At 45.8% G+C, this 25,748-nt stretch overlaps 1 protein-coding gene across 4 annotated transcripts in view; it reads right to left on the bottom strand.

Moving 5' to 3' along the window:
• The window catches only part of TRIP10 (thyroid hormone receptor interactor 10), a 124,780-nt gene that overhangs the window by 18,131 nt on the left and 80,901 nt on the right, over nt 1-25,748 (bottom strand). For 3 of the 4 annotated variants that reach the window (XM_061639520.1, XM_061639495.1, XM_061639503.1), the window contains 6 exons: nt 25,078-25,140; nt 21,709-21,813; nt 19,060-19,188; nt 14,408-14,554; nt 12,282-12,485; nt 955-1,140 (listed from right to left, as the gene is read on the bottom strand). In XM_061639520.1, the coding sequence (XP_061495504.1) occupies nt 955-1,140; nt 12,282-12,485; nt 14,408-14,554; nt 19,060-19,158 (636 nt within the window). In that variant the 5' untranslated portion in view covers nt 19,159-19,188; nt 21,709-21,813; nt 25,078-25,140. The remainder of the gene's footprint in view (nt 1-954; nt 1,141-12,281; nt 12,486-14,407; nt 14,555-19,059; nt 19,189-21,708; nt 21,814-25,077; nt 25,141-25,748) is intronic. The other variant, XM_061639512.1, reaches the window with a different exon arrangement.

The raw sequence follows: 25,748 nt of genomic DNA, 5'->3' as shown, positions 1-25,748 counted from the left end.
GGTAGTAGAAGGCTACCTTCTGATTCCTCTCACTCCAAAAGTTTGTACAAGTTCCCAAGTAAAAAGCCATCTTATCTGAGACTTGAACCCATAGGCAGCAACTAAGCCCTCCTCTTCCTCCAGCATTTATTGTAAATTGCTTTCTGGAAGCATGCATAAAAGTGCTATAGATATAAAGGACTGAAAACATGCATGCACAGTCTGTGACTGCCAGCTAATTGGGGCAAAGACCAGTCCTTGCAAAAGGAAGGGGAGGTCCAGCTAAAAGGTAGATAACCCAATTCTCAGGCAGGCACTCAGCTATCCTCTGCAGTCACCTGGGTAAGCATCTGAGCTCAATGGACCCTCAAAAATATGTGTGTGTGTGCGTGCGTGCACACGTGTGCGCACATGCATGCATTAGGGATGTGCTAGAATTCCACCCAATTCGGATTTGGTACTGAATTTTTCATTAATTTGCTTATTCTCAACCACTGAGGATTGGATTTTAATGTTGCGAATTTCTGCAGCTATTTATGAAAATGAACTTTTAAACAAAAAATCCACCTCTCTAAACATTGATTGTAAGCATGATAATTTATTGATATTTCCTTTTAAAATATTGGCATTTCCTTCAAAATATCAATATAAAAATATCATATTAGTATCAATATTTTTTCCAAGCAAAAAACACAGACTGGTAAAAGCAGATGAACGAATTTGAATCAATGCCAGACTGTTAGGTTGACGGAATGCTTTCGAACCATCACCAACCAATGGATCCCATCCCTAATCAGTATACTGGCAAGCAGTGACTGTTTTAAAAGAAACAGGTGAGGCTTGTGACCTAGGATTCTGAATGTTAAGAGTCTTCTCAGCACCAATACCTCAGCTGATTTTCTACTTGGCAGGCAGGCACCTCTGGAAGCAGCAAACACATGATGCTGATTTAGCAAAGATGAATTAACCACTTACCACCCGTTTGAGGCTGCGGAAGGACGTGATGCGGGGTTTGACTGTCTTATTGATCTCGTTCAAACAGTAAGACAGGGGGTCACGGGTGAATTTGGGGGATGAAGGTCCATTGATAGCAGATGTGGTAGGGGAAGAAGACGAGGAGGAGGAAGGGCAATTTAAGGAGGAGAGGGGAGGGGGTGGGAGCTAGCGACAGACAAGGGCCATGAACAAGAAACGAAACACAAAAGAATGGAGAAAACTGTAAGAAAATAAAAAGGCACACAGACACAAAAAACACCCAAAATGCAACAAGAAAATTACAGTACATTCCATTTATACGGTACAAGCTTACAATGGAAGGCAGGATATTGGCTGAACATTTTTGGAAACTATTTGCCCTGAGAAGCAATGGCTAATTTTGCTGCTTATATTGCCTACCTCATTCACCTGACCAGAAAACAAGTATCAACTGGTGTGCCCAATATAACAGGAATGCACTGTAATAAAAAAACCCCAAGGATACATGGGGAAGAAGGGGGGTAGGAGGCAACAGCACAAGATGCAGAGCAAAACCTCATCACCATGGAGCACATGAAAGAGACAGACCCTGAGAATCATGCATACAGAGCTGGTTTTCTGTGTAGGCACATTCTTGGAAACCTCCACTGCAGAAAGTCTTAAATTCCTGGTCAGAGATCATATGGTTTGGATGGTGGCCCTAAACCTCGATACTATGGGAGGATGTGGTTTGAAAAGATGGGGTGCAATGTTAGTAGTGAGAAAGGAACCATTTTTGAGGAAGCTTTAGAAAGACAGACAGGGAGATCAGGGGCACAGGAGAAACTGCTTGGAGGGAGCCATTGTTTCCTCTTGCTCTCACTGTTTCAATTAAGCCTCCTGACTTCCTACTTTCTCCCCACATGACACTTCCCCTCAAAATGCTGCTTACTATGTTGTTGACTATAATTTGCATCCCATCCCTGACTGAAATTGCTTTGTTTTATGGAGAGCATTCTGATGAAAACACAGAGCCCTTGTTTCTATTGGAATGAGTCACATAGTGGGTCAAGAGATTCATCTGAGCTAGGCCCAAATTCTTTATACCTCTAAAGGCCACATGTTTTGTTTTAATAGACTTTTAAAGATGTTGTGTTTTAATATGTTTAAAGTCTTCATTTTTAAGATGTTTCAGACTGCTTTTGGTGTTTTTGTGCCTCCCTGGGCTCCTTCTGGGAGAAAGGACAGGATAAAATTTAATAAATAAAATAATAAATAATCAGGTTGAGAAAGCGACATTCAATTTGCTCCAGGAGATATCCCAACAACTTTTTATGTAGCTGTAAAAATTGGTACTATGTTTGCAACAGTTGAAGAATCACTTCCAAGGAATTGTGTCAGACATGGCTGTACCTTTCCACAAGGAAGGTGCAAGCAGCTTGAGTGTCGAGTGCAAGCTACTAAGAGATGTTTGCTGAAGCTAAGCAGGACTGGGTCTTGTCTGTGCCTGGATGGAAGATCACCTGAAAATACCTGTACACTGCCTTAGGTTCCATGCTGGACGAATGGTGGACTATAAATGTAATAAAAATAATTATGCAAAACATCAGCATTGGACAGTGGAGCAGAAATGCAGCAGGTCAGCACAGAGCACGCAGAATCTAAGAGACTCATCTATCAAGTGACTCCTGGGATTTTGACATGGATATGCTTGCTGGGCTCAGAGGTCAGCATCTGCCTTGCTCTACACTACCTCAAAGCACTGTTGCCAGAAAAAAATATGCTAAGTGAGAGGTAAAGAACTAGCACAGCAAAGGGAGCTGATGTGGAAGAATGGGTACGAGACAGGATCAAATCAGGATGTTCTTGGTTCAAATCCCACCTCTTCCATTAACTCACCAGGTAGCTTTCGGCAAGCTTCTCCCTATCAGCCCTTTACAGTAACAGGATGATACTAATAGTGACCCACCTGATACTATTTTAAGGGTTACCAAGGTAACATCAAAGTAGTATTTTGAACAGTATGAGAAATGGACTTCAAGTCGATTCCGACTTATGGCAACCCTATGAATAGGGTTTTCATGGTAAGCGGTGTTCAGAGGGGATTCGCCATTGCCTCCCTCTGAGGCTGAGAGGCAGTGACTGGCCCAAGGGCACCCAGTCAGCTTCATGGCTGTGTGGGGATTCGAACTCTGGTCTCCCAGGTCGTAGTCCAACACACTAACCACTACACCACACTGGCTCTCTTTGAACAATATAGGGCCACGTAAATGCTAATATTTTAAAAGCCTACAGCTGCAATCCTAATCCCGGCTATCCACTATCCATTCCTGGAACCACTGCTGAATCCACAGTCCCGCCACTTGATAGAGTGGAAGGCGCTCTCTCTCTCTCTCTCTCTGTGTGTATGTGTGTGTGTGTGTGTGAGAGAGAGAGAGAGACAGAGAGAACAAACACACAGTGAAGAAGCCTGGATTAGGTCCATTGCCAAAGTATGGCCTCTTGCAGGCCTGCTCCCTGTCTGCCATTTTGGGGGCTTCCACTGGCAGTGGCTTCCATCTCCTGTTGTCTGGGAGGGGACACTGGGGTATTACTGACAACACAGCTCCCCTGCTGGCAGAGCCAGGCAGGGTTGAGCTGAGGGACACTTCCACCCCATCGAAATCGCCTCCAGTATGGCAAATAAGGGAGTTTAGATTAGCTTTATTATTGTGAGCAGAGCAAAGGAAAAATATGCTCCAACAGGCAGATGTTCCGTGCTTTACCTTCTACAGGACTTCTACTTGCTTTCCCTTTTCTACACATCCTCAGAGTGCCCTCAGGACGAGAAGCATAGGATCCTGTCTTATACCAGGTGAGATTATTTGTCCATATGATCCAGTACTGTCTACTCCAACTGGCAGCAATTCTCCACAGACTCAGGCAAGAGGTCTTTCATATCACCTGGGACCATCGGCTGGCAAAGCATATGCTCCGCCATTGAGCTACGGCATCGCCTTTCCGTCTCTTATCCTCTTATCTATCCCTCCTCCTGCCACAATATTGGATTAATTGTAATATTGGATTAAGAATAAATCCCACTCAAGATTTTCTTGCAAATTAAGCATTGCAATGTTTGCATTCATTTCTTATGGTTGCAAAATTATGGTATTGTACAATTTCACTGTTGTCAAGTGCAGAGAGAAATGAGTAAGGGAGGAGCAGTCTGAGGATATGAGGGAAGGAAAACAAGTCTTAGTAGAGATTATGAACAGCCTTCTGCCTCCCATTTATCTCTTTAGGTGTCCCACATGAGCTATAAAAGGAGCTTAGCAAGTTAAATTAGAGCAGCCTTTCCCCAGTCTTGGTCTCCAGATGATGTTGGACTCCAACCCCCTCCATCCCCAGCTAGCACAGACAGTAGTCAAGTGAGATGGATGAGGTTGCAGCTGAACAACATCCAAGGGCCTAAGATCAGGGACGGCTGCTTTAGGGAAAATGCTATAATGTCAGTTAGTGGTCTCTATTCCTCCCAGTCGGGGGACATTCATGGATATGGACATTCAAGGAGAAGCAGGGAGCAAGCAGCAAGCAACACAGAGGATATGGAAGAAATTGCACAGTATAAAAAAGGGAGGCAGGCAAAGGAGAGGCCAGATGTGAGCCAAAGTAATTGAGTTTGGCATTCTTGTGACATCAGCAACAGGATTTTCTGCCTGCAGGAAGAGGAACATTGCGCTGCCAGGGAGGGAGAGCCCCTCGTCATCTGCTGCTGCTGTGCTGCTTCCCCTGGCTGTCACCACCACCACCCTTCCTGCTGGACTGCTGCTATTAACAGCTGCCACACCCTGCAGGACCAGGTCCCAGGTATCAGCCAGCTGTGGCTAACCTTTTGCACCTGTCCCTCCTTGGAGGGATATATAGGCTGGCTGGCTGAGAGGCCTGGGAGACCTTCTGCCTGCAGGAAGAGGAACATTGCGCTGCCAGGGAGGGAGAGCCCCTTGTCATCTGTTGCTGCTGTGCTGCTTCCCCTGGCTGTCACCACCACCACCCTTCCTGCTGGACTGCTGCTATTAACAGGTGCCACGCCCTGCAGGACCAGGTCCCAGCTTATTTCATCGTTGCTGCTGCACTGCGCGAGGAGAGTCTTCGGCGTGGGACATTGTCGCCGGATGTATGCTGTGTGGTGTGAATGAGATTGGTGTGTGTATGTATGTGAGTCGTTGCTTGTTTTAACTACACTTTAATTGTATTTTATTGTATTTTAATGCTATTTAATTATTTGTTCCGTTGAGTTTGCTATTTATTTCTATGTTTTTGTATTTTATGTTGCTGTTTTACTCTTATGTACACCGCCCAGAGAGCCTTTTGGCTTTGGGCGGTATAGAAATTAAATTAAATAAATACATGGCAGATGTGGCCAAGGAGAGAGCTCACAGGCCAGATCTAGTGACAAAGGAGTTAGAGCGTGAAACAAAGCCCAACTCAGAGTAAAGCAGGAGGAAGAAACCTTCAGCATGCCTGATAAAGATGCTCATGTGAGAGAAAAGGACCACATAGGGGTGGAAGAAAGGAGGTCCTTGAGAAAATGGGGTCTTTAGCTGAAAAAACAGCCTGTGCATAAAGGAGCCTCTGGAGAAAACTAGTCAGAAAAGCAAGGGCTTGCTGAAGCAGATCTTGGGCCTCTGCCATAATCATCTTCAGAACATAAACACAAGGGTCAGCTAGGGATTGTAGGAAAAAGGAACACTCTCCTTTGAGTAACAGGGCAGCTGGAATGGCTTCTTGGAACAGCATGTTCCAGAGGCAGAGATCTAAGGCTTCCATAGGAGGAGGAGCCTGGGAGAGATGAAATGCAGGAGACTGTCATGGCTGAAGAAGGGGGGGGGAAGGGTATTTTGGTCAAGACCCTCCAATAGCAAATATAATTACCAAACGTTACTCTGGCACAAACATTTTGGGAAGCATTTGTTAGGTCCAGAAAGTTGGAAGAGAAACCTTTCATGAGGACTAGTACAAGCAGCCAGAAGGAGACAGGAGGCAGCCAGAAACTGATTAATGTGGAGGAAGGTGCTAATATGGGATTTTGCTAACTTGCCTGTAGTACTGCCATCTAGCTGAGCAATGTGCTGGGGGTGTGGCTGTGCCAGGTAGAAGGGACAGTTTGTCCTTACAGTAAACCGTGTTTCTTCATGGATGACAAGAGGTCTCCAAGTGGGTACTGTAGCTCCCCCTACAGCTCAGAGATGGGAAACTGTTCAACTGACATTTAAGCTCCTCCCCTCCTGCTGAGGCTCAGTTCATTTCTTGTAAAGCTTCGGAATTCAGCCTCAGTTTAACAACAAACATAAAATGTAGAAAAAGAACACAACCAAACTTGACAATAACCAAGAGCATTAGTAACATGGTCTACTGGCCAACAGTCAACAAAAAACAGAAAAGTCATGGTACTCCTTGACTTAGTCCCTTCAACCAACGAAACATCTGCATGGGTAGGCCTTGGAGACCTCTTGTCATCCATGAAGAACCACAGTTTACGGTAAGGACAAACTGTCCCTTCTCTCATGAATGACAGAGGTCTCCAAGCGGGACGTACTACAGCTGCAGACCTAGGGTGGGGCAGATGCCGGCAGGACCTGCTGTAAAACCCTGCAGCCAAAGGAAGCCTCTACTGAGGCATACAAGTCAATCTTATAGTGTTCGGTAAAAGTGTTCGGAGTGGATCATGTCACTGCTCGACAGATATCTGTCAATGGAGCATTTGTGGAGAAAGCTGCCAAAGTAGCGGCCAACCTAGTAGAGTGTGCTGTAACATGTAAAGGAGATGGTAGGTGTAGTGTTTTATAAGCTAGTGAAATACAAGCCTTAATCCACCATGCCAGTGTTGCGGAAGACACTTGTTTTCCCATAGTGGCCATATGAAAAGAAACAAATAGCGAGTCAGAGCGTCTAAAAGACTCTGTCCTGTTAATATATACCTTTAATGCTTGCCTAACATCTAAGGAGTGCCATGCCTTCTCCTTTGGGTGAGAAGGTCGAGGACAGAAGGAAGGTAAGATTAGCTCCTGTTGTCTGTGAAAAACCGTGTTCACCTTAGGGATGAATGTTGGGTTAGTTCGCAGTACTACTCTGTCCATAGGTGTTTTTGGATGGATAGCGCATGTAGTTCTGACACTCTGCACACCGGTGTTATGTTTTAAGCGACATTATTCTCAGAGGTACAGAATTCAATGGCTCAAATGGAGGTTTCTGCAGTGCCGCCAGAACTGTATGCAAGCTCCAGGTTGGAAACCAATGAACAACTGGTGGACTAAGACTAGTAGCTCCTTTAAGGAAATGCTTCAACCAAGGATGCAGTGCGATTGAGCCGAATTCCCTGACTTGTAAGACTGATGATAAAGCTGAGAGCTGTCTCTTTAAAGTGTTAGGACGCATGCCCTTCTGCAGAAATAGTAATACATCAGAGACCCCAGCCGATACCGGGTCGACTTCTTTTTTGCAACACCAAGAGCAAAACACCGTCCACGTGGCCTGATAACTTCGAAGGGTTGATAGGCACCTGGCGGCTAGGATGGTCGTGACCGCCTCCGCCGGTATGCCGGAATTCAACAGTTGGAAGTGTTCAATTTCCAGGTGGTTAGTTGAAGCCACTGTGGATCCGGATGCAACAGTGGACCTTGATGGAGCAGGTCTGGACGTGATGGAAAATGAAGTGGTGGTGATGTGGTCAACTGAATGATGTCCGAAAACCAAAGACGTCGTGGCCAGTATGGGGCCACCAACACCACCCTGGCTCTTTCTGACCGAATTTTCTTGAGAACTCTGGATAACAGAGGTGTCGGAGGAAAGGCATAGTGTAGGCCCCTTGGCCAGGGAACTGCTAGGTTATCCACTTTTTCCTCCTTGTGAGACAGGTACCTAGAGTAAAAACATCTTTTCTGGTGATTGATCTCTGATGCGAACTGATCTCTGCTGAAATTCCTGAACTTTGCCTGAAGGAAATTGAATACCTTTCTGTTGAGGGCCCACTCCCCTGGAAACAGGTGTTGTCGACTCAGCCAGTCGGCTGTCACATTTAATTGGCCCTGGATGTACTCCACTCTGATTGAGGAGAAGTGCTGTTCTGCCCAGGAAAGCATGTCCATGGTTTCCCTTTGTAGTGTTAGTGAGCGTGTGCCCCCTTGTTTGTTCAAGTGGGCTCGGGTTGCCGTGTTGTCTGTTTGAATCAAAACGTCTGGAAACTTGAGTGAGTGTAGAAAGTGTCGAAGGGCCAGGTGCGTTGCTCGAAGCTCCAGCCAGTTGATGCTTCTGGTGGATTCTGACTGTGACCACTTGCCCTGTATATACTGGCCCTGACAGTGAGCTTCCCAACCTTTGAGACTCACATTGGTGGTAATGAGAGAGCGAGGAGGATCGAAGAGAGGAACACCGTTCCGTAGATGTGTCTCTGATTTCCACCAAAGCAGAGAATTTCTGACACTTCGGGGAATCTGGACGTAGCGGTGCTTGCAATGAGCAATGTCCTCCTGGTAGCATAGTAACAGCCATTGCAGCGGGCGAGAGTGCAGACGAGCCCAAGGAGTAATCCCTATGGCAGAGGCCATCATGCCCAACAATTTTGCTAACTTCATGACATCTGCTGATGTCGCGTGAGCCAACGACGTCGCCATGGCTTTGATTTTGTAAACCCTCTCCTGAGAAAGAGAGATAGATTGATGAACTGTGTCCAGCCATGCTCCCAGGTGCTGTAACTGCAGTAAAGGAATTAGGTGGCTCTTCATGATGTTCACCAAGAAGCCATGATCTTTTAAATGGGCTAACGTTATCTGGACGTCCTCCTGCGCCTGATGACAGGACTTTGAGAGTATCAGGAGATCATCCAGGTAAGGATATATGTGCAGGCCTCTTTATTTGAGGGCTGGCCACTAATGCCACCATTACCTTGGTGAAGACTCTTGGAGCAGACGATAGACCGAAAGGTGAGGCTTTGAACTGGTAATGATCTCTGTTGTAAGAAAAACGCAGCAGGCGTTGGTGTGCTGGAAGGATTGGAATATGAAGGTATGCTTCCTTCAAGTCTATTGACGCTAGAAAATCCTGGTGTTGCAGAGCCTCCTTGATGGATGTTATGGTCTCCATCCTGAACTTCCGCTGGATAACAAAGCCGTTGAGTACCGCGCACCACGCTCCCGTTCTTCTTCCCCACTAAGAAGAAGACTGAGTAAAGCCCTGTGAAATGTTCGTCGGAAGGAACTTCCTCTATTGCAGAGATGTTTAGCAGATGACATCTCATTGGATACTGCTTGTTGCTTTACTACAGAGGTGGAGACTGGCGAAGGAAGGAACCTGGCAGGCAGATACTCCGACGGCTCTATCTTGTAACCGTTGTTTACTATTTTGAGTACCCAATAGTCCTGAGTGGTCTCTTGGTGGGAGAACTGACTGAGTCTTCCCCCTACTGGTGGAATCTGAATTGAGTCAGAAGCGTCTTTGGTTCTGGCGTCCCTGTCTTCCTTGACCGTAAGCACCTCTGGAAGCAGCAGGTTGCTGAGAGCATTGCTGGAAGCGAGATCTGTTCCAAAATGGACGGCAGCTTCTGATGTTTCTAGCTCGACCCGCAGCCCTGGAGCCACGAAAGGAATGGAAGAAATGAGGCGAAGAGAAAGGATGTCTGAATGAATGTTTGTCTTCCTGCCTTTGGGCTGGCATCATCTTCTTCTTATCCCTTGTCTCCACCAGAACATCCTTCAGCGCTGCTTCACCAAACAGCTTTGTGCCAGAAAAAGGAACAGAAGCCAAATTTGCTCACGACAAAATATCCACTTCCTAGCCATAGGTGTCTACGAGCGACTGTTGCTGCTGCCATGGCTCTGCAGGAGAACTGAACCAAATCCATGGTGGCATCCGCTATGAAGGACAAGGACCTAGAAACCTTCAATAAAGACTTTCTTACCCTAGTTGGATCCTGATCTGCATTATCTAACAGCTCTTTGACCCACAGCAGTGCCGCCCTGGCAGAAACCAACGCAGCCGGCAAAGACTGAATCGAGAGGGCATTAGCATGCGTCTCCATCCCGTGACAGAAGAGCGCGGGAAAGTAGAGCAGAGATCGGACCATCCACTGCTGGAGTTCGAAGCTGCTCCATGACGTCTGCATCTAGAACATAAAACTTATTGGCAAAGTTAATACCCTTTCTACACTGTAGCGGGGAATCCCACTCTGGTTTCATTACAGCCTCGAATGGTGCAGGTAACGGAATGCATCTAGTTGAGGGCGGTTCCTGCTGCTGTTGCTGCCGCGTGGGAGACAAATCCAAGGCAGCCATCACTTTAGCAAATGGGGGAGGGGGAGGGGATACACTTCCAAGAACAGTCTAGTTGACACTAGGTCATCCATGCCTGAATCATCACTCCAGTCACCCCCATCCAACATCGCCTCTCCCTCAGCCTCGGGCATTGAATCAACATCATGAGATGTTTGTAGTCTAGAACTCAATTGCAAAGTTTGTCCCCTGGTAAATGCAAAATGACTGGGGGAGGGCAAATTATCCTGCTGCTGCTGCCCAGTTGACTGCCTCTTTAATAGAGGGGGATCCAGACTTGTTGAGGCATGTGGGGGAGACCGTGCACGCTTTGGGGCACCCCCTGCGGATATTTCTTTAACCAAGTCTCCCATCATAGCCACCCTTAACTGTTGGAGAACTGCAGGAGAAAAAAGATCAGCCCATAAAACTTGTGGCTGATGCTGTCGCAGCAGGAGCCCTGACATATGTTGGGACTGTGAGACTGGGAGGGGGGGCTAAAGGTACGCAACCCAGCTGCCCCTGCCACATACCGTTGCTCCATTTGACTGCACCGCTCTTGTAGGGAAGCCCCTGAGCTCTCTTCGTCAGAAGATAAAAGCTCAAGTCGCATAGCATCATTACACGTTAGAAAGGGCAGCTCAGGAAAATGCATTTGCCGTGCTGTGGACAGGGCAGACATGTATGAGCTTACAGGTGGCAGAGAAGATTGCAAATGACGTGCTGGTGGCAGGGCATCAGCGCAAGACGCAGCATTTCGGTCATGTTGTAAAAAATCAGGTGGTGGTGGTCTGCTATCCTGAGAACTGTCGGGGACTGTCGGCCCTTTGAGCCGAAATTGTACGCCTCTCTGCTTTGCCCTGATTCAAAATGGCGGGTGCTCCTCTTTTGGCCCCCAAAATGGCGGGCGCACTCATGCCATCGGACAAAATGGCAGCCACTCTTGCCCCGTTACCAAAAATGGTGCCTGTTGCTGCTGCCAGCCAGCTGGAGCCTCAAGGTGCATCTCCACTTACAGCCACCGCCAGTGCTTGCCGCAGCCCTTCAGGCGAGGGAACCACCTCCGTGGTCTCCCTACCTGGGTATAGTTCCATAACGGGGCCACGTCTACCGCCATAGCTTGAATAAGTGCCCCCTTCAGGGTCACTAGCAATCGAAAGCTTATTTCTGCTCAAAACGGCAGGACGCTGCGAGGGCTGGGGTCTGAGCATGGCTGCGGCCGAGTACTGCCCCGATTTTTTTGCGTGCTTTTTCTTGCAAAGCTGAGCTTTAGCACTGTGCTTTCCCATGACAAATTGACTGAGATAATAGAGAAATACAAAAAACAGTTGGCAGGGAGACAGCTCTGAGGATCTGAGGGGGACTGACAAGACAGCGTTCAGAAAAAGAAAAAGACAGCAGTAATTAATTCTTTTATATATACAGATAGAAGATGATGAGAGGTCAGCAGAGTGCTGAGAAGAAGGAACGGAGTAACTGACAGGTAAGACACCTAGCGTGAGGTAAATTACTGGAGAAAACAGTCGTAAACATGAGGGGAGGCTAGAACAGGTTAAGAAACACTAAAAAGAAACTCAGAAGAGATATAAAATTTAGTAAGGAGAATAGAGTCAACCACACAAGATGTTCTCCGAGCTGACAGAAAACTAAAACTGAGCTTCAGCAGGAGGGAAGGAGCTTAAACGTTGGTTGAACAGTTTCCTGTCTCCGAGCTACAGGAGGAGCTACAGTACCCGCTTGGAGACCTCTGACATCCATGAGAGAAAGGCACAGGGACATAGTGGTAATCTGTGCCACACTGCACCAAACACCTTGCTGGAAATCCAGAACTCTGAAGAGGTACCCAGGATAGGGCCAGAGATTAACACTGTGGTTATCCCCCTTAAACCCAAACCCTACTCCTTCCCCCGCCATTTCACTCAATCCCACTTCACAATCTGAGTTGCCAACAAAACCCGGTAGCTCTGGGAATCCTACAGACTGAGGAAAAGGGGTAGAGGCAGATGGTCGATACTTCCTGACCATCTTTCTTCAAGGTGCTCCCAGCCCTCCAAAGCCGGTCCCCACCTTATTCTTCCTGCTGAAGGGCCATCGTTTCCCCTTGTTCTTGCCCAGCATACGGGGGTCCAGTCGACCATCAAGGGTTCCGCGGGGGGTGCCAAGACTGCTGTCTGATGAGGTACGATTGATGGGTTGGCTGAAGTCTTCAAAATCCATGTCTCCTGGCCTCTCAAAGCCTGATTTGTGCAGTTCAATCAGCACCTGCGAGTCCTAACACGAGAAGATTATCCTTCTGAGTGGCCCTAAGGAGTAAGACTCCCCCAAACCTGTTCTACTTCAGAGCTAGCACAGTACAGACTAGCAGCAAAAACAAAACAAAAAACTATCAACTGATGGAGGAAAAATCTGGCAACGTCTACTCCAAAAAGTTTGTGGTAGCGGTAGTCTACAAGTACACTGGGTTGGCCAGCTGAAATCATTTTGAAAAGCAAACACACAGTCAAAAAGCCTGGTATCTTCAATGTAATAAATTGGGTTAATAAAAAAATTAAAATGAAAACAAGATGCCAGCTGCTTTGTCAACCATCCTAGTGTCTTTGTAGATACCAAAAGGTTGGAAGCAGGTATATTTCTGAGCAAGTGGATTGCTTACTGGGACAGAGCCATAGCTCAGTGGTAATCCACACACTTTGCATGCAGAAGGTCCCAGGTTCAAGCGTCAGGGGCTCCAGATAAAGGATCTTAGTTATATTGAGAAAGATGTCTGTACTCAAGACCTTGGAGAGCCAATGCCTGACAAAGTAAGCTGTACTGACCTAAACAAACTGATAGCCCCACTCAGTATAAGACAGCATCACAGACGCACACAAACTGCCTGCATGATTTGTGCCATTCCTAAATATGTAATACGGGGTGGGAGAACTTTCTTCCTCTCAAGGGCCATTTGCTGGGGATAATCTGTTGGGAGTTGCATGATGATGGTGAGGCAGGGATGGGGCTAGAGTAAGACATAGGTGAGACACCCCTTTTGTTCTCTGTTTCAGCCAGCCCCTTTCCCCTGCCTTACTTACTACGTAGGTTGTGTGTACCCCTGAGGCTGCCTGTACTGCCTTCAAGTCAATCCCGACTTATGGTGACTCTATGAATAGGGTCTTCCTGGTAAGCGGTATTCAGAGGTGGTTTACTATTGCCTCCCTCTGAGGCTGAGAGGCAGTGACTGGCCCAAGATCACCCAGTGCGCTTCACAGCTGTGTGGGGATTCGAACCCTGGTCTCCCAGGTCATAGTTCAACACTCTAACCACTAAGCCACACTGGCAAGCTGAGATATAAAAGGAACAGAGTGTGAACAGCCATTGTGGTGCCCTGCAGATGTTATATACTACAACTCCCATCAGCCCCAGCCAGCATGCCCAACAACCAGTGATGATAGGAGTGGTAGTCCAAAACTTCTGGAGGGCACCATGTTCGCTACTCCTGGACTACAGCCTTATATTCCTTTTCTTTTTTTAAAAAAAACAGCTAAAACAGGGTCCTGCTAGTGACACTTTAATTCTAACAATTAGTCCTGTGCTTTCAAAAATATCATAGACACAAACCTTCCACCCCAAATGCCTACAAGGTTAAGTAACCACAGACAACTCATGGAAGTAAAATATGGCTAATCATTTTGGATTGTGGTACCATGAACAGTGAACTCAATGAGAAGTCCAGCTTCTCCTACACTGGCAAGGCTTAAAAGAAAGCCAATTCCAGAGAGCTTTGGCTATGGGGCGGTATATAAACTTAAATAAATAAAATTCCCACAAACTGAATCTGTAGCTGGATTAGAGATGCCCACTTATGCCTCCCCTTTCTGTATGCCATGGGGATTCTTAGAGCATGGAGAGATCACTACACTACGTTTATATTCCACCTTTCCTCCTAGAAGCTCCAGTTGACATACATGGTTCTCCCTCCCCCTTTCTATTTTATCCTCACCACAACCCTGTAAGGTAGGTTAAGCTAAGAGTTGTTGACTGTCATCCAGTGAGCTTCATAGCTAAGTGGGTATTTGAACCGTAGTCCAACACTCTAAACACTACACTACACTGTGACAATCTAGCCCATTCCCATTAGATTGGCACACCATCGGTTTTTGCAGGCTCCACAATACATGGGGGAAATATTACAACTCATCTGGCAGGGCACCCACATTCTTCTCATCCACCATGTCAGCTGCTGCCTTCATGCCCTCCAGGCACTTGCCAATGATGGGCATGACCTGCTGCTCAGTCTCGGAAAAGATGCTATAGCCTTCCTTGAGGTGCTGTGTGCGCTGCTCATCCATCGCCTGCAGCTTCTAGGAAAGGGGAGAAGGAAGAGAAAACACACACACACACACACCAAGAGCACAAGGAAGGAGTCAGAATTTGCAGATTAAAGGGAAAGCACCTCACCCGCAGCCACGAACCCTCAGCACACCCAGCCTACCTGAACCCACATCATCCACTCAATGAAGAGACCACCAGGCTTCACTACTCTTCTTGCAGCCAGCGCTGCAGGTAGTACTGGTAAGGCTAGTGCCAGGTTTAAAAAGGTATGACACCTTATAAAAACACCCGTTATAACTGCACTCTGGTTTGTTTTAATGAGCTTTGCCTTAATTAAGGTTTTGGTAAATATGCTAATTTAAACCACCTGACTTGATCTACATGCCAACATGACATTCTTGGGGTAATCTAATATGAGCCCCCTTTAGAAGTGGTGTAGGTGGAGAAAGAAACTAAGGAACAACCCACAGCATAAAACAGTAGCAGGCAGAGCTGCTTCCATTCCCCTGCCCCGCTTAAGAGCTTTTGAGACTTCCAATAGGAGCATCTTCTGCCCGCTAAGAGGCCAATACCAAAAGCTACCGCTTTTGCTGATTTACTGCTGATTCGTAGATTGGTAACTGGCAGGGACGATTTTTAATTGATTAGCCCATGAATATCCTTGTTTATTTTCAAAGTTATGTTTTTGAAGTTATTTTGATTCTTTAGCAGGAAAGGAATAAATATAACTTTTAAAATTTGTTGTTATGTGCCTTCAAGTCGATTACAACTTATGGCGATCCTATGAATCAGCAACCTCCAATAGCATCTGCAATAAACCACCATGTTCAAATCATGTAAGTTCAAGGTCTGTGGCTTCCTTTATGGAATCAATCCATCTCTTGATTGGCCTTCCTCTTTTTCTACTCCCTTCTGTTTTTCCAAGCATTATTGTCTTTTCTAGTGAATCAAGTCTTCTCATGATGTGTCCAAAGTATGATAACCTCCCTCCAATTTTCACACTTCCTTCATTTTGGTACAATCCCGCTTTCCGTATGATATGTTCTGTGTGCGGATTAAACAAATAGGGTGATAAAATACACCCGTCTCACACCCTTTCCAATGGGGAACCAATTGGTTTCTCCATATTCTGTTCTTACAGTAGCCTCTTGTCCAGAGTATAGGGTGCACATCAGGACAATCAGATGCTGTGGTACCCCCATTTCTTTTAAAGCATTCCATAGTTTTTCATGATCTACACAGTCACAGGCTTTGCTGTTACCTCTTCCCTTTCTAAATCCTGCTTGGACATCTGGCATTTCTTGCTCCATATATGGCAAGAGCCTTTGTTGTAGAATCTTGAGCATTACTTTACTTGCATGGGATATTAATAATAATAATATAATATAATAAACTTTATTTCTACCCCACCCTTTTTCCAATAGGACTCAGAGCGGCTTACAACTAAAAACAACACCATTAAAACATACAGTATATTATTAAAAAAGAATTAAACTATGAGAAAAATTAAAACCATAAAATATAGGTTAAAAACAGCGGACAATTTAAAATAATAAAATCATATAATGTAATCACCAAACCTATGACACTTAATCCTGGTCGTTCTCTATCCCAAATGCCCGTTGAAATAAAACAGTCTTTACTTGTTGCCGGAAAGATGGCAAGGAGGGAGCTGATCGCACCTCACTCGGAAGGGAGTTCCACAGCCTAGGGGTGGCCACCGAAAAGGCCCTATCTCGTGTCCGCGTCATATGTGCTTGCGAAGGTGTGGGGAACACAAGAAGGGCCTCACCTGAAGATCTCAAATCCCGGACAGGTTCATGTAGGGAGATACGATCTGTCAAATAGTCTGGACCTGAGCCATATAGGGCTTTGTAGGTCAAAACCAGCACTTTGAATTGTGACCGGAAACAAATTGGCAGCCAGTGGAGCTGTTGTAACAGGGGAGTTGTATGGTCCCTGTAACCAGCCCCGGTTAGCACTCTGGCTGCAGCTCTTTGTACCAATTTAAGTTTCCGAACAGTCTTCAAAGGCAGCCCCACGTAGAGCGCGTTACAGTAGTCTAAGCGGGATGTAACCAAGGCATGCATCACCCTAGTCAGATCAGGTAGCTCCAGGAACGGGCGCAGCTGGCGCACCAGTTTTAATTGGGCAAATGCACTCCTGGATACAGCAGCAATCTGGGTCTCCAAATTCAAAGCTGAGTCCAGGAGTACACCCAAACTGCGAACCTGAGACTTCAGGGGGAGTGCGACACCATCCAGTAATGGTTGAATCCCTATTCCCTGATCTGCCCTCCGACTGACCAGGAGTACCTCTGTTTTGTCAGGATTTAATCTCAACTTGTTTGCCCTCATCCAGTCCATCACTGATGCCAGACACTGGTTTAGGGTCTGTACGGCTTCCTTGGCTTCAGGTGGAAAAGAGAAATAGAATTGAGTGTCATCAGGATACTGATGGCACCGAACACCAAAACCCCGGACAACCTCTCCCAGCGGTTTCATGTAGATGTTGAATAACATGGGGGACAAAACAGAACCCTGAGGGACCCCATAGGTCAATGGCCAAGGGGTCGAGCAGGAGTCCCCCAGTACCACCTTCTGGGTTCGATCCTCCAGGAAGGATTGGAGCCACTGTAAAACAGTGCCCCCAAGTCCCATCTCGGCAAGGCAGCCCAGAAGGATACCATGATCAATGGTATCGAAAGCCGCTGAGAGGTCCAGTAGAACCAGCAGAGACACACTCCCCCTGTCCAGTTCTCTGCGTAGGTCATCCACCAAGGCGACCAAAGCCGTCTCTGTCCCATAGCCAGGCCTGACACCAGATTGAAATGGATCCAGATAATCCATATCATCCAGGAATCCCTGGAGTTGGGCAACCACCACACGTTCTATTATCTTGCTTAAAAATGGAATATTGGAGACTGGCCGGTAGTTACCTAGTAAAGAGGGATCCAGGGAGGGCTTTTTCAGCAGTGGTCTTATAACTGCCTCCTTTAAGCATGATGGAATTCTGCCTTGTTGTAGAGGCATTAACTACTCCCCTGACCCAATCGACCAGTCCCCCTCTGGTACTTCTAATGAGCCAGGAAGGGCAAGGGTCCAGTACACACGTGGTGGCACGCGCCGCTCCAAGGATCATGTCCACATCCTCAGGTAGAACAAGTTGAAAAGAATCCATTTTAATTGGACTAACAGGGGCCGAAGTTACATCCTCAGAGACTGTATCAATTTTAGCATCCAAGTCACAGAGAATCTGAGCGACTTTGTCCGCAAAGTGCCGTGCAAATTCTTGACAGCGGTCTGCTGAGTGGTCAGAATTACCCTCACGGGGGCTGGAACTTAAAAGTCCCCTAACCACTCGAAACAGTTCTGCTGGACGGCTCCCAGCAGACGCAATGGAGGCCAAGAAGAAAGATTTCTTCTTAGCCTGTACTGCCTCGGAATAGGCCTTCAAATAGGCTCTAGCCCGAGATCGATCAGCTTCGCTCCGAGTCTTCCGCCAATGTCGCTCTAGTCCCCGTCTGACACGCTTCATCACCACCAGCTCCTTGGAAAACCATGGAGCCGGTTTGGCTCCACTCCGAAAGAGGGGACACTCGGGAGCGATCGTGTCCACCGCCCTGGTCATTTCTCTATTCCAGAGATCAACCAGGGCTTCGACAGGATCGCCTGCCAAGGTGACAGGAAAATCTCCAAGAGCCATCAGGAAACCATCCGGATCCATCAGCCTCTTGGGACAGACCATTCTAATCGGTCCCCCACCCCTGCAGAGGCTCTGAGTCCCAGTGATTCTAAACCCGATCAGGTAGTGATCTGTCCATGACAACGGAACCACCGCAAGTTCTTCCATACCAAGATCACCGTCATCCCGACCAACACAGAAAACAAGGTCGAGGGTGTGACCAGCAACATGAGTGGGGCTAGATACTACTTGGGACAGACCCATGGTTGTCATGGAGGCCATGAAGTCCTGAGCCACTCCCAACAGAGCAGTCTCAGTGTGGATGTTGAAGTCACCCAATACCACAAGCCGAGGGGACTCTAACACCAACCCCGAGACTACCCCGGCTAGCTCAGGTAGGGAGACTGTGGAGCAGCGGGGTGGGCGGTACACCAACAGAATCCCTATTCTGTCCTGGCCACCTAACTTCCAAGTACACACACTCGAACCCTGAGAACTGTGGGAGAGGGCACCTGGTCAGGCATTTAAAATTTTTACACAGATTTTAGTGTGTTTTTGAACCAAGTGCTGTATCACAAAATTTGGAGAAGGGCAGCCACTGAAGGACTGATGACTGATCTACATACTACTCTGGGAAATCAGGCTGTTTCACTTAAAAATGTGGACCCAATGAAATGTTTTAGCATCCCTAAATAGTTGATGCTTTAAGATTATAGTGCAAGGCTTATTTTAAAATTTATTATATGACCTTTTATTGTTTGTTGTGGACTACTTTGAGGGATAACTTAGAGCAGAAAAGTGGCAGAAAAATCTAAACTAAAATGTTAAAAAGTTGCTTAGAGAAACTTGCATTGAAGATTTGTGGCATCTCCAGAAAGTAGAACTGGCTTTGATTGTGGTTAAACTTCTGCAGATACGAAGCGTATTCATTCTTGCTCTCCTCAGCCATATGACTCCGCAAGTTTGCCTGCTGCTTTGCCTGGAGAAGATCAGGGAAGGTCGATTAGGAGAAAGACTCTGGTTACAATAAACTCTACTGCAGCGATGGGAAAGCTGTGCCCCTCCAACTGTAGTTGAACTCCCATCAGCCTCAGTCAGCATGGCCAATGATCATGGATGTTTGGACTTGTAGTCCAGCAACAACTAGGGGACCAAAGGTTCCCCATACCTATCTTAGTGTGTCAACCAAACCAAGGCTTGTGGTTTAGCTCTCCCAGACAAACGTGGCTACAGATCATGTTTTGTCTGGAACGAGCTAAACCACAAGGCTGGATTCACACAACATACAAGTCAAACCATGGCTTAGCTTAGCACAGTGCAGCAGCAAAACAACTGGGACAAGCAAAGTGACATGACCTTCTCTTCAGGAGCCTACATATTTGTTTGTTCATACTAAGCCATGGTTTGACTTAGCATTCTGTGCAAACCAGGTCATTATCTTATAATAATTACAAAGAGCCCTCTATAAAGCAGGCATGGGACACCACACTCCCAGGGGCCAAATGCAGCCTTCCAGGCTTCTCGGTTTGACCCTCGAAACTCACCCCAGGCCATACCCCTCCCTAGCTCTATTTCACATCCTGAGTGGTTTTGCTTCGCTGGAATGTGTCCTTGAACTCCAAGAATGTCTCTTGCTTGTTTGGATAGAGGACAGAGAAGGTGTGTGAATGTGTGTCGAAATATTACAGAGGTAATATTTACATTCATTGGTCCACCCACCTTTGTCTTTGGCCTCACCCACCACTGACATGTGGCCCTTGGAAGCTTGCCCAGAAGGGAATGTGGCCCTTGGGCTGAAAAATGTTCCCCACGTCTGCTGTAAAACGTGCTAATATACAGTGCCTTGCAAAAGTAATCAGACCCTGGAGCGAACCTGCCAAGAAGAATGGGCTAAAATCCTTCCTACGCTGTGTGCAAAGATGGTACATACCTACCCCAACAGACTTAAAGCTGTTACTGCAGCGAAAGGTGGATCTACCAAATATTAATGTGTGGGGGTTGAATACTTATGCAAGGAACATGTTTCAGTTTTTTATGTTTCTTACAAACATTTCCCAACATATAACCAATGTCACCTTACAATAATTGATTTTGAGTTTGTGTTTCAAAATAAAATATCATACAGAATGAAATTACAATGTACCATTTGTAATTCAGTAATATGAGAGCATTGGTCAGGGGTTTGATTACTTTTGCAAGGCACTGTAGATCTCCATATTGTCAGTGGAGAAATGAGACTGAGAGACAGCCCATTAGCTTGGTTAAGGCCACCTGAAAGTTTAAGTCTGGGACAAGATTTGAATTGGGAATTTTCTGGCCCATAAGTTAGCCACTGCTCTGTCCCAGGTCTGTCCCCTTTGGAAACTCCAGACACTATTCTTCTTGGGCTTTATGCCATGCCTAAGGGCACAGTTGCTACACCTACTGAACATAAATATGAGCAAACTTGGCTAACACCATCTGCAAGGACTCTTTACAGCTAGAATATCTGAACCCTTTTATGAATTTGTTGAGCCAAAATATTTTGAGAACTTTTGCCCATTGCCCTGGTGTTGCTCAGTTTGAGCAAATTGTTATCCAAAAGAGAGCACCAACACTATGACAGCTGTCAGACTAGCACGACAGACTATTTGCTTCAAGTGCACAAAAAACTTGACTTGCTATTGCTATGGGACAATACACTAAACCAGGAATGGGACTCTTCTGGCCTTCCCAGCTATTGTTGGATTCCATCTCCCATCAGTCCCAACCAGCATGGCCAAGTGCTGGGAACAACGGGAGCTGTAGGCCAACAGTATCTGGGAGGGCCACAAATTGCTCAGATTGTAGGGACATAAAGGCTACAGCACAGCAAACAAAGATCTAGGAACTTCTGCACCTTTGAGCCAAAAATGTATTTCATTTGTTACACTTAAATGACACTGTTCTTCCAAAGAATCATAGAATAGTAGAGTTGGAAGGGGCCTATAAGGCCATCAAGTCCAACCCCCTGCTCAATCCAAATCAAAGCATTCCTGACAGATGGCTGTCCAGCTGCCTCTTGAATGCCTCCAGTATGCCTCCAAAGAACATGAAGCATTTAAATATGGCTCCTTTGCGGCCTCCTATCCAGACAATTGCAGGATCAGAGCTGCTTAGCTTCAGCAGCAGACTCGTGTAGTATACTTTCAAAGCATTCCCTGGACAGGAGAGTGCTCCTCTTGTAATAGGTTCCTCTTCTCTTTACAGATTTTATTATAGTCTGCATGACAACTCCAGAAAGGGGGGGAAAGGGTCTCCTTCTTGAAGAGATGCCTTGGGTTTAATGAATAACTGGGGAAAGAAGCTGTAGTTTGCTCAGAAAGGTTACCAAGGGAAGATTACTAGGGCTCAGTTACTGGCACGAAGACACAAGTGACTCAGGATATCAGTCATGACTTCCATTTCAGAAGTACTCTTGGGCCCTCCAAACCACTATTAGGGGTGGAGAGCAGCAGCACAATGCTATGCAAACTCTGACCTTCTCCACATCTGCCTTGGTAGCATTGATGTCTTGGTCCAGTTTCTCAGCTGTCAGCACAGCTTTCTCAGCCTCCCTGCAGTCTCGCTCAAACTTCCGTTTGCTCTGTGGGGAGAGAGTCTGAGAGTGAGTGATGCCCCCATCAGCAAACCTAACAGAAGGTACACACAGAATCATACTCTTACACTCAGATGTCGTCTGTGCTCCTCTTGGCTTACTGAGATGAGCATCACTCACACTTGTGTGATGAGACCAAGAGATTTCATAGGTAGGATAGTAATGCCACACATAAATACGATTGTTTTGTTAGCTATTCTGGGCTTTCAAACAAAAGCTGGACATTGGAGGAGGGGTTAAAAGATTGTTTTGAAAGCACTTTAAAGCTAAAAAAAGTGCGGTACAATCAATAACGTTAAAGAAACTCTGCCTGCAGACTTGCAACTAAATGACATGCACAAACATTTATTGAAAAAGGAGTGGGTGAAAATGCTCTTAGCATCCTGTTTGTGTACACAAACTGGAGGAACTCTAGAGAAGTATCTGGGAGCTGCTTTCAAAAACTGCTGTGTGCAGCAGCTACTAAAGAAAGTGATCTTGCCTTTTATGAGGAATTCAGGTATTATCGATTTATTTATTATTTGATTTATATCCCGCCCTTCCTCCCAGCAGGAGTCGAGGGTGGCAAACAAAAGCACTAATAACACTTTAAAACATCATAAAAATACTTTAAAATACATTAAAACAAAACTTTAAAAACATTTTTAAAAAAGCTTTGAAGACATCTTAAAAAAGGTTTAAAAACATATTGTTCAAAAAAAGGTTTAAAAACATATTAAAAAGCAATTCCAGCACAGAAGCAGACTGGGATAAAGTCTCAACTTAAAAGGCTTGTTGAAAGACGAAGGTCTTCAACAGGCGCCGAAAAAATAGAGACAGCACCTGTCTAATATTAAAGGGTAGGGAGTTCCACAGGGTAGGTGCCACCACACTAAAGGTCCGTTTCCTATGTTGTGCAGAACGGACCTCCTAATAAGATGGTATCTGCAGGAGGCCCTCACCTGCAGAGCGCAATGATCAACTGGGTATATAAGGGATAAGACAGTCTTTCAGGTATCCTGGTCCCAAGCTGTATAGGGCTTTTTACAGCAAAACTAGAACCTTGAACTTGGCCCGGTAGCAAATGGGCAGCCAGTGCAATTCTTTCAGCAGTGGGGTGACATGTTGGGAATACCCTGCCCCAGTGAGCAGTCTCGCCACCGCATTTTGCACCAGCTGCAGCTTCCAGACAAACCTCAAGGGCAGCTGCACATAGAGAGCATTACAGTAATCCAGCCTGGAGGTTACCAGTGCGTGGACAACAGTGGTCAGGCTATCCCAGTCCAGAAACAGCCACAGCTGGTAAGCTGAAGCTGGTAAAAGGCACTCCTAGCCACTGAGGTCACCTGGGCCTCTAGCAATGAATGGATGGATCTAGGAGCACCCCCAGGTTACGGACCTGCTCTTTCAGAGGAAGTATGACCCCATCCAAAGCAGGCAACCAACCAATTATCTGAACTCAGGAACCACCCGATATTACTGATCCTACCTCAGTAGGTGGGGACGGGAGAAGGGGGGGCGGGAGAATGGACAGATGACATTCTAGCTTGGACAGCAAAAGCTTCACTGAAGTTCACTAGATGGAAGACCACTCAAGTTCGTCTTACCATTTTCCCCTCCATGTTCTCAGAATCATGCTTAGGGCAGGGCTTAAATTTCAGTCTGTTGAATATGTGTTCTGTTCCAGTCCAGTAACAAAACAAAAATGCACAACAAAACATAAAACCCGCAAACAAACAAAAAACCCTCATTAACTTATTTGGGGAAAAGTAAAACAGCAGTTATGCATGTGCCCTGCAGAGCATAAAAAGGCAAATCACAATGCAAGCACTGCACAATCAAAACATGGAAGCAAGGAACTGGCTTTTGCATGCGCATGCATATCCATCCACCCACCCAAAGTTTGAGTGTACATGTATACATTTGTATGCAGGAGATATGTACAATCAGTGCATGCCTATTGTTATATTTATTTATTTATTAAATTTATATCCCACCCTTCCTCCCAGGAGCCCAGAGCAGCAAACGAAAACATTAAAAGCACTCTAAAACATCTTAAAAACCAAAGATTTTAAAACATATTAAAACAAAACATCTTAAAAAGCAATTCCAACACAGATGCAGACTGGGATAAAGTCTCAACTTAAAAGGCTTGTTGAAAGAGGAAGGACTTCAATAGGCGCCGAAAAGATAATAGAGATAGCATCTGTCTAATATTTAAGGGGAGGGCATTCCAAGGTTAGGTGCCACCACACTAAAGGTCCGCTTCCTATGTTGTGCAGAATGGACCTCCTGATATGGTATCTGTAGGAGGCCCTCACCTGCAGAGCACAGGGATCGATAAGATGATCTTTCAGGTACATGAACATCTGCTGCTTTAATGGAAACCTGAGCAAGTATATCCTTTCTTTTTGGGTCCACATCAAAATGAGTGTACATCTACAAAGAGTTCTTGAAAAACATTTAAGAGTTGACAAGTGATTCCTGTGGCCTTCTGTACAAGACTTGAGTCTCTGCTCACCTGCATTTTCTTCCTATTTCACAACATTTTTTTCTTAAAACTCTTCATGCAACAAGAACAAAGTGATAGGCAATGATCCTAGAGATGGGTTCAATTTTGTTTCCGGAAAGCTTGTGCCTCTGCTATTGTTAAAGATTTATTATTGCTTAGCTAAAGCTCAAGAGATGGATTGATTCCATAAAGGAAACCACAGACCTGAACTTACAAGATCTGAACAGGGTGGTTCATGACAGATGCTACTGGAGGTCACTGATTCATAGGGTCGCCATAAGTCGTAATCGACTTGAAGGCACATAACAACAACAAGCTAAAGCTAGGCTCATTTTTTTTTAGACAGATGATGAAGAAAAGCTCAGAAGTTCTTGGAGACTTTCCAGGGTCACACAGGGGACTCTATGGTTGAGGCCTAAGGGCTACAGCTCACGCACTCCTCTCTCACTTTCCATGTGCTTTGGACTTAGCCACCCTCGCTGCTTTCCTCCACCTAATGCTTTCCAGCCCCAACGTTATTTTTAAAAAATAGAGGAAACGTTTTTGGAACAAAAAAGCCCTTTCAGTCTCCTCATGATGTTTCCATTCACCAAATGTTTGAAGAATTCTAAAGGGATCAATGACCTCCACAGCTGTGTTCCTTCTCTGAACATTAGCCAAATCAATAGAAACAGTTTTAGGTCTTCCAAGCATATGAGCTTCAAACTCAGCACACAGCATGTAGAGTGAGGGTGAAGATTAAACCCCCCCAGAAAACTCACATTTTCAAGTTGCTTGAAGGAGTTCTCTAACTGTTGCTGAGCCCTCCGGCCTTCTTGCAAGTGCTAGGAAGAAAAGGAGAGGTTTACAGAAAGAAAGCCTTCTTTATAAACATCCTAACACTCCTGTCAGACCCCAAACTCTTCAGGTCTCCACCAAGCATTTTCAAATCTTTTGATGACAGAAGACCACCTGTCAGTATCAAAGAGGTTTTTAGCACCCACCTGCTACCTGGCTTCCTTTACATCAAAGCCAACTTAGGTAGTTGTATTAGGACCTACATGAAGGACTAATTCTTCTCATATCTGTGGACATAACTTTTTGCCCAAACACTACAGCAATGCCTATTGAAGAAAAAGGCCCCCGAACTGGTTTGAGTCCCTAGCACTGACAATCTGAAAAACAGAGTTTTGGGAGAGGAGTTGGATTTAAGGAGATGTCTCCACCTGAAATACCTGAAGTTACTTAGGAACATCTGCACTGATACTACAGTAGTATTCATAATTAATTGTTCCTTCCAAATCAGGTGTGTTAGTCCCAGTGGGCTGACTATGCAAGTAGACTCTCTATAAATTCTGAAAAGCCATACATAAATACTGCAACAATAGATAAAATACACTGTAGAAGACATAGCAGCTAAGAAATTTCCAGATCTTGAACAGCTCTACACCTC

The sequence above is a fragment of the Rhineura floridana genome, chromosome 1, assembly GCF_030035675.1.
Source record: "Rhineura floridana isolate rRhiFlo1 chromosome 1, rRhiFlo1.hap2, whole genome shotgun sequence".
Classification (NCBI taxonomy): domain Eukaryota; kingdom Metazoa; phylum Chordata; class Lepidosauria; order Squamata; family Rhineuridae; genus Rhineura; species Rhineura floridana.
Note: the sequence above shows the minus strand (reverse complement) of the source record. Positions and strands in the feature narration are given on the sequence as shown.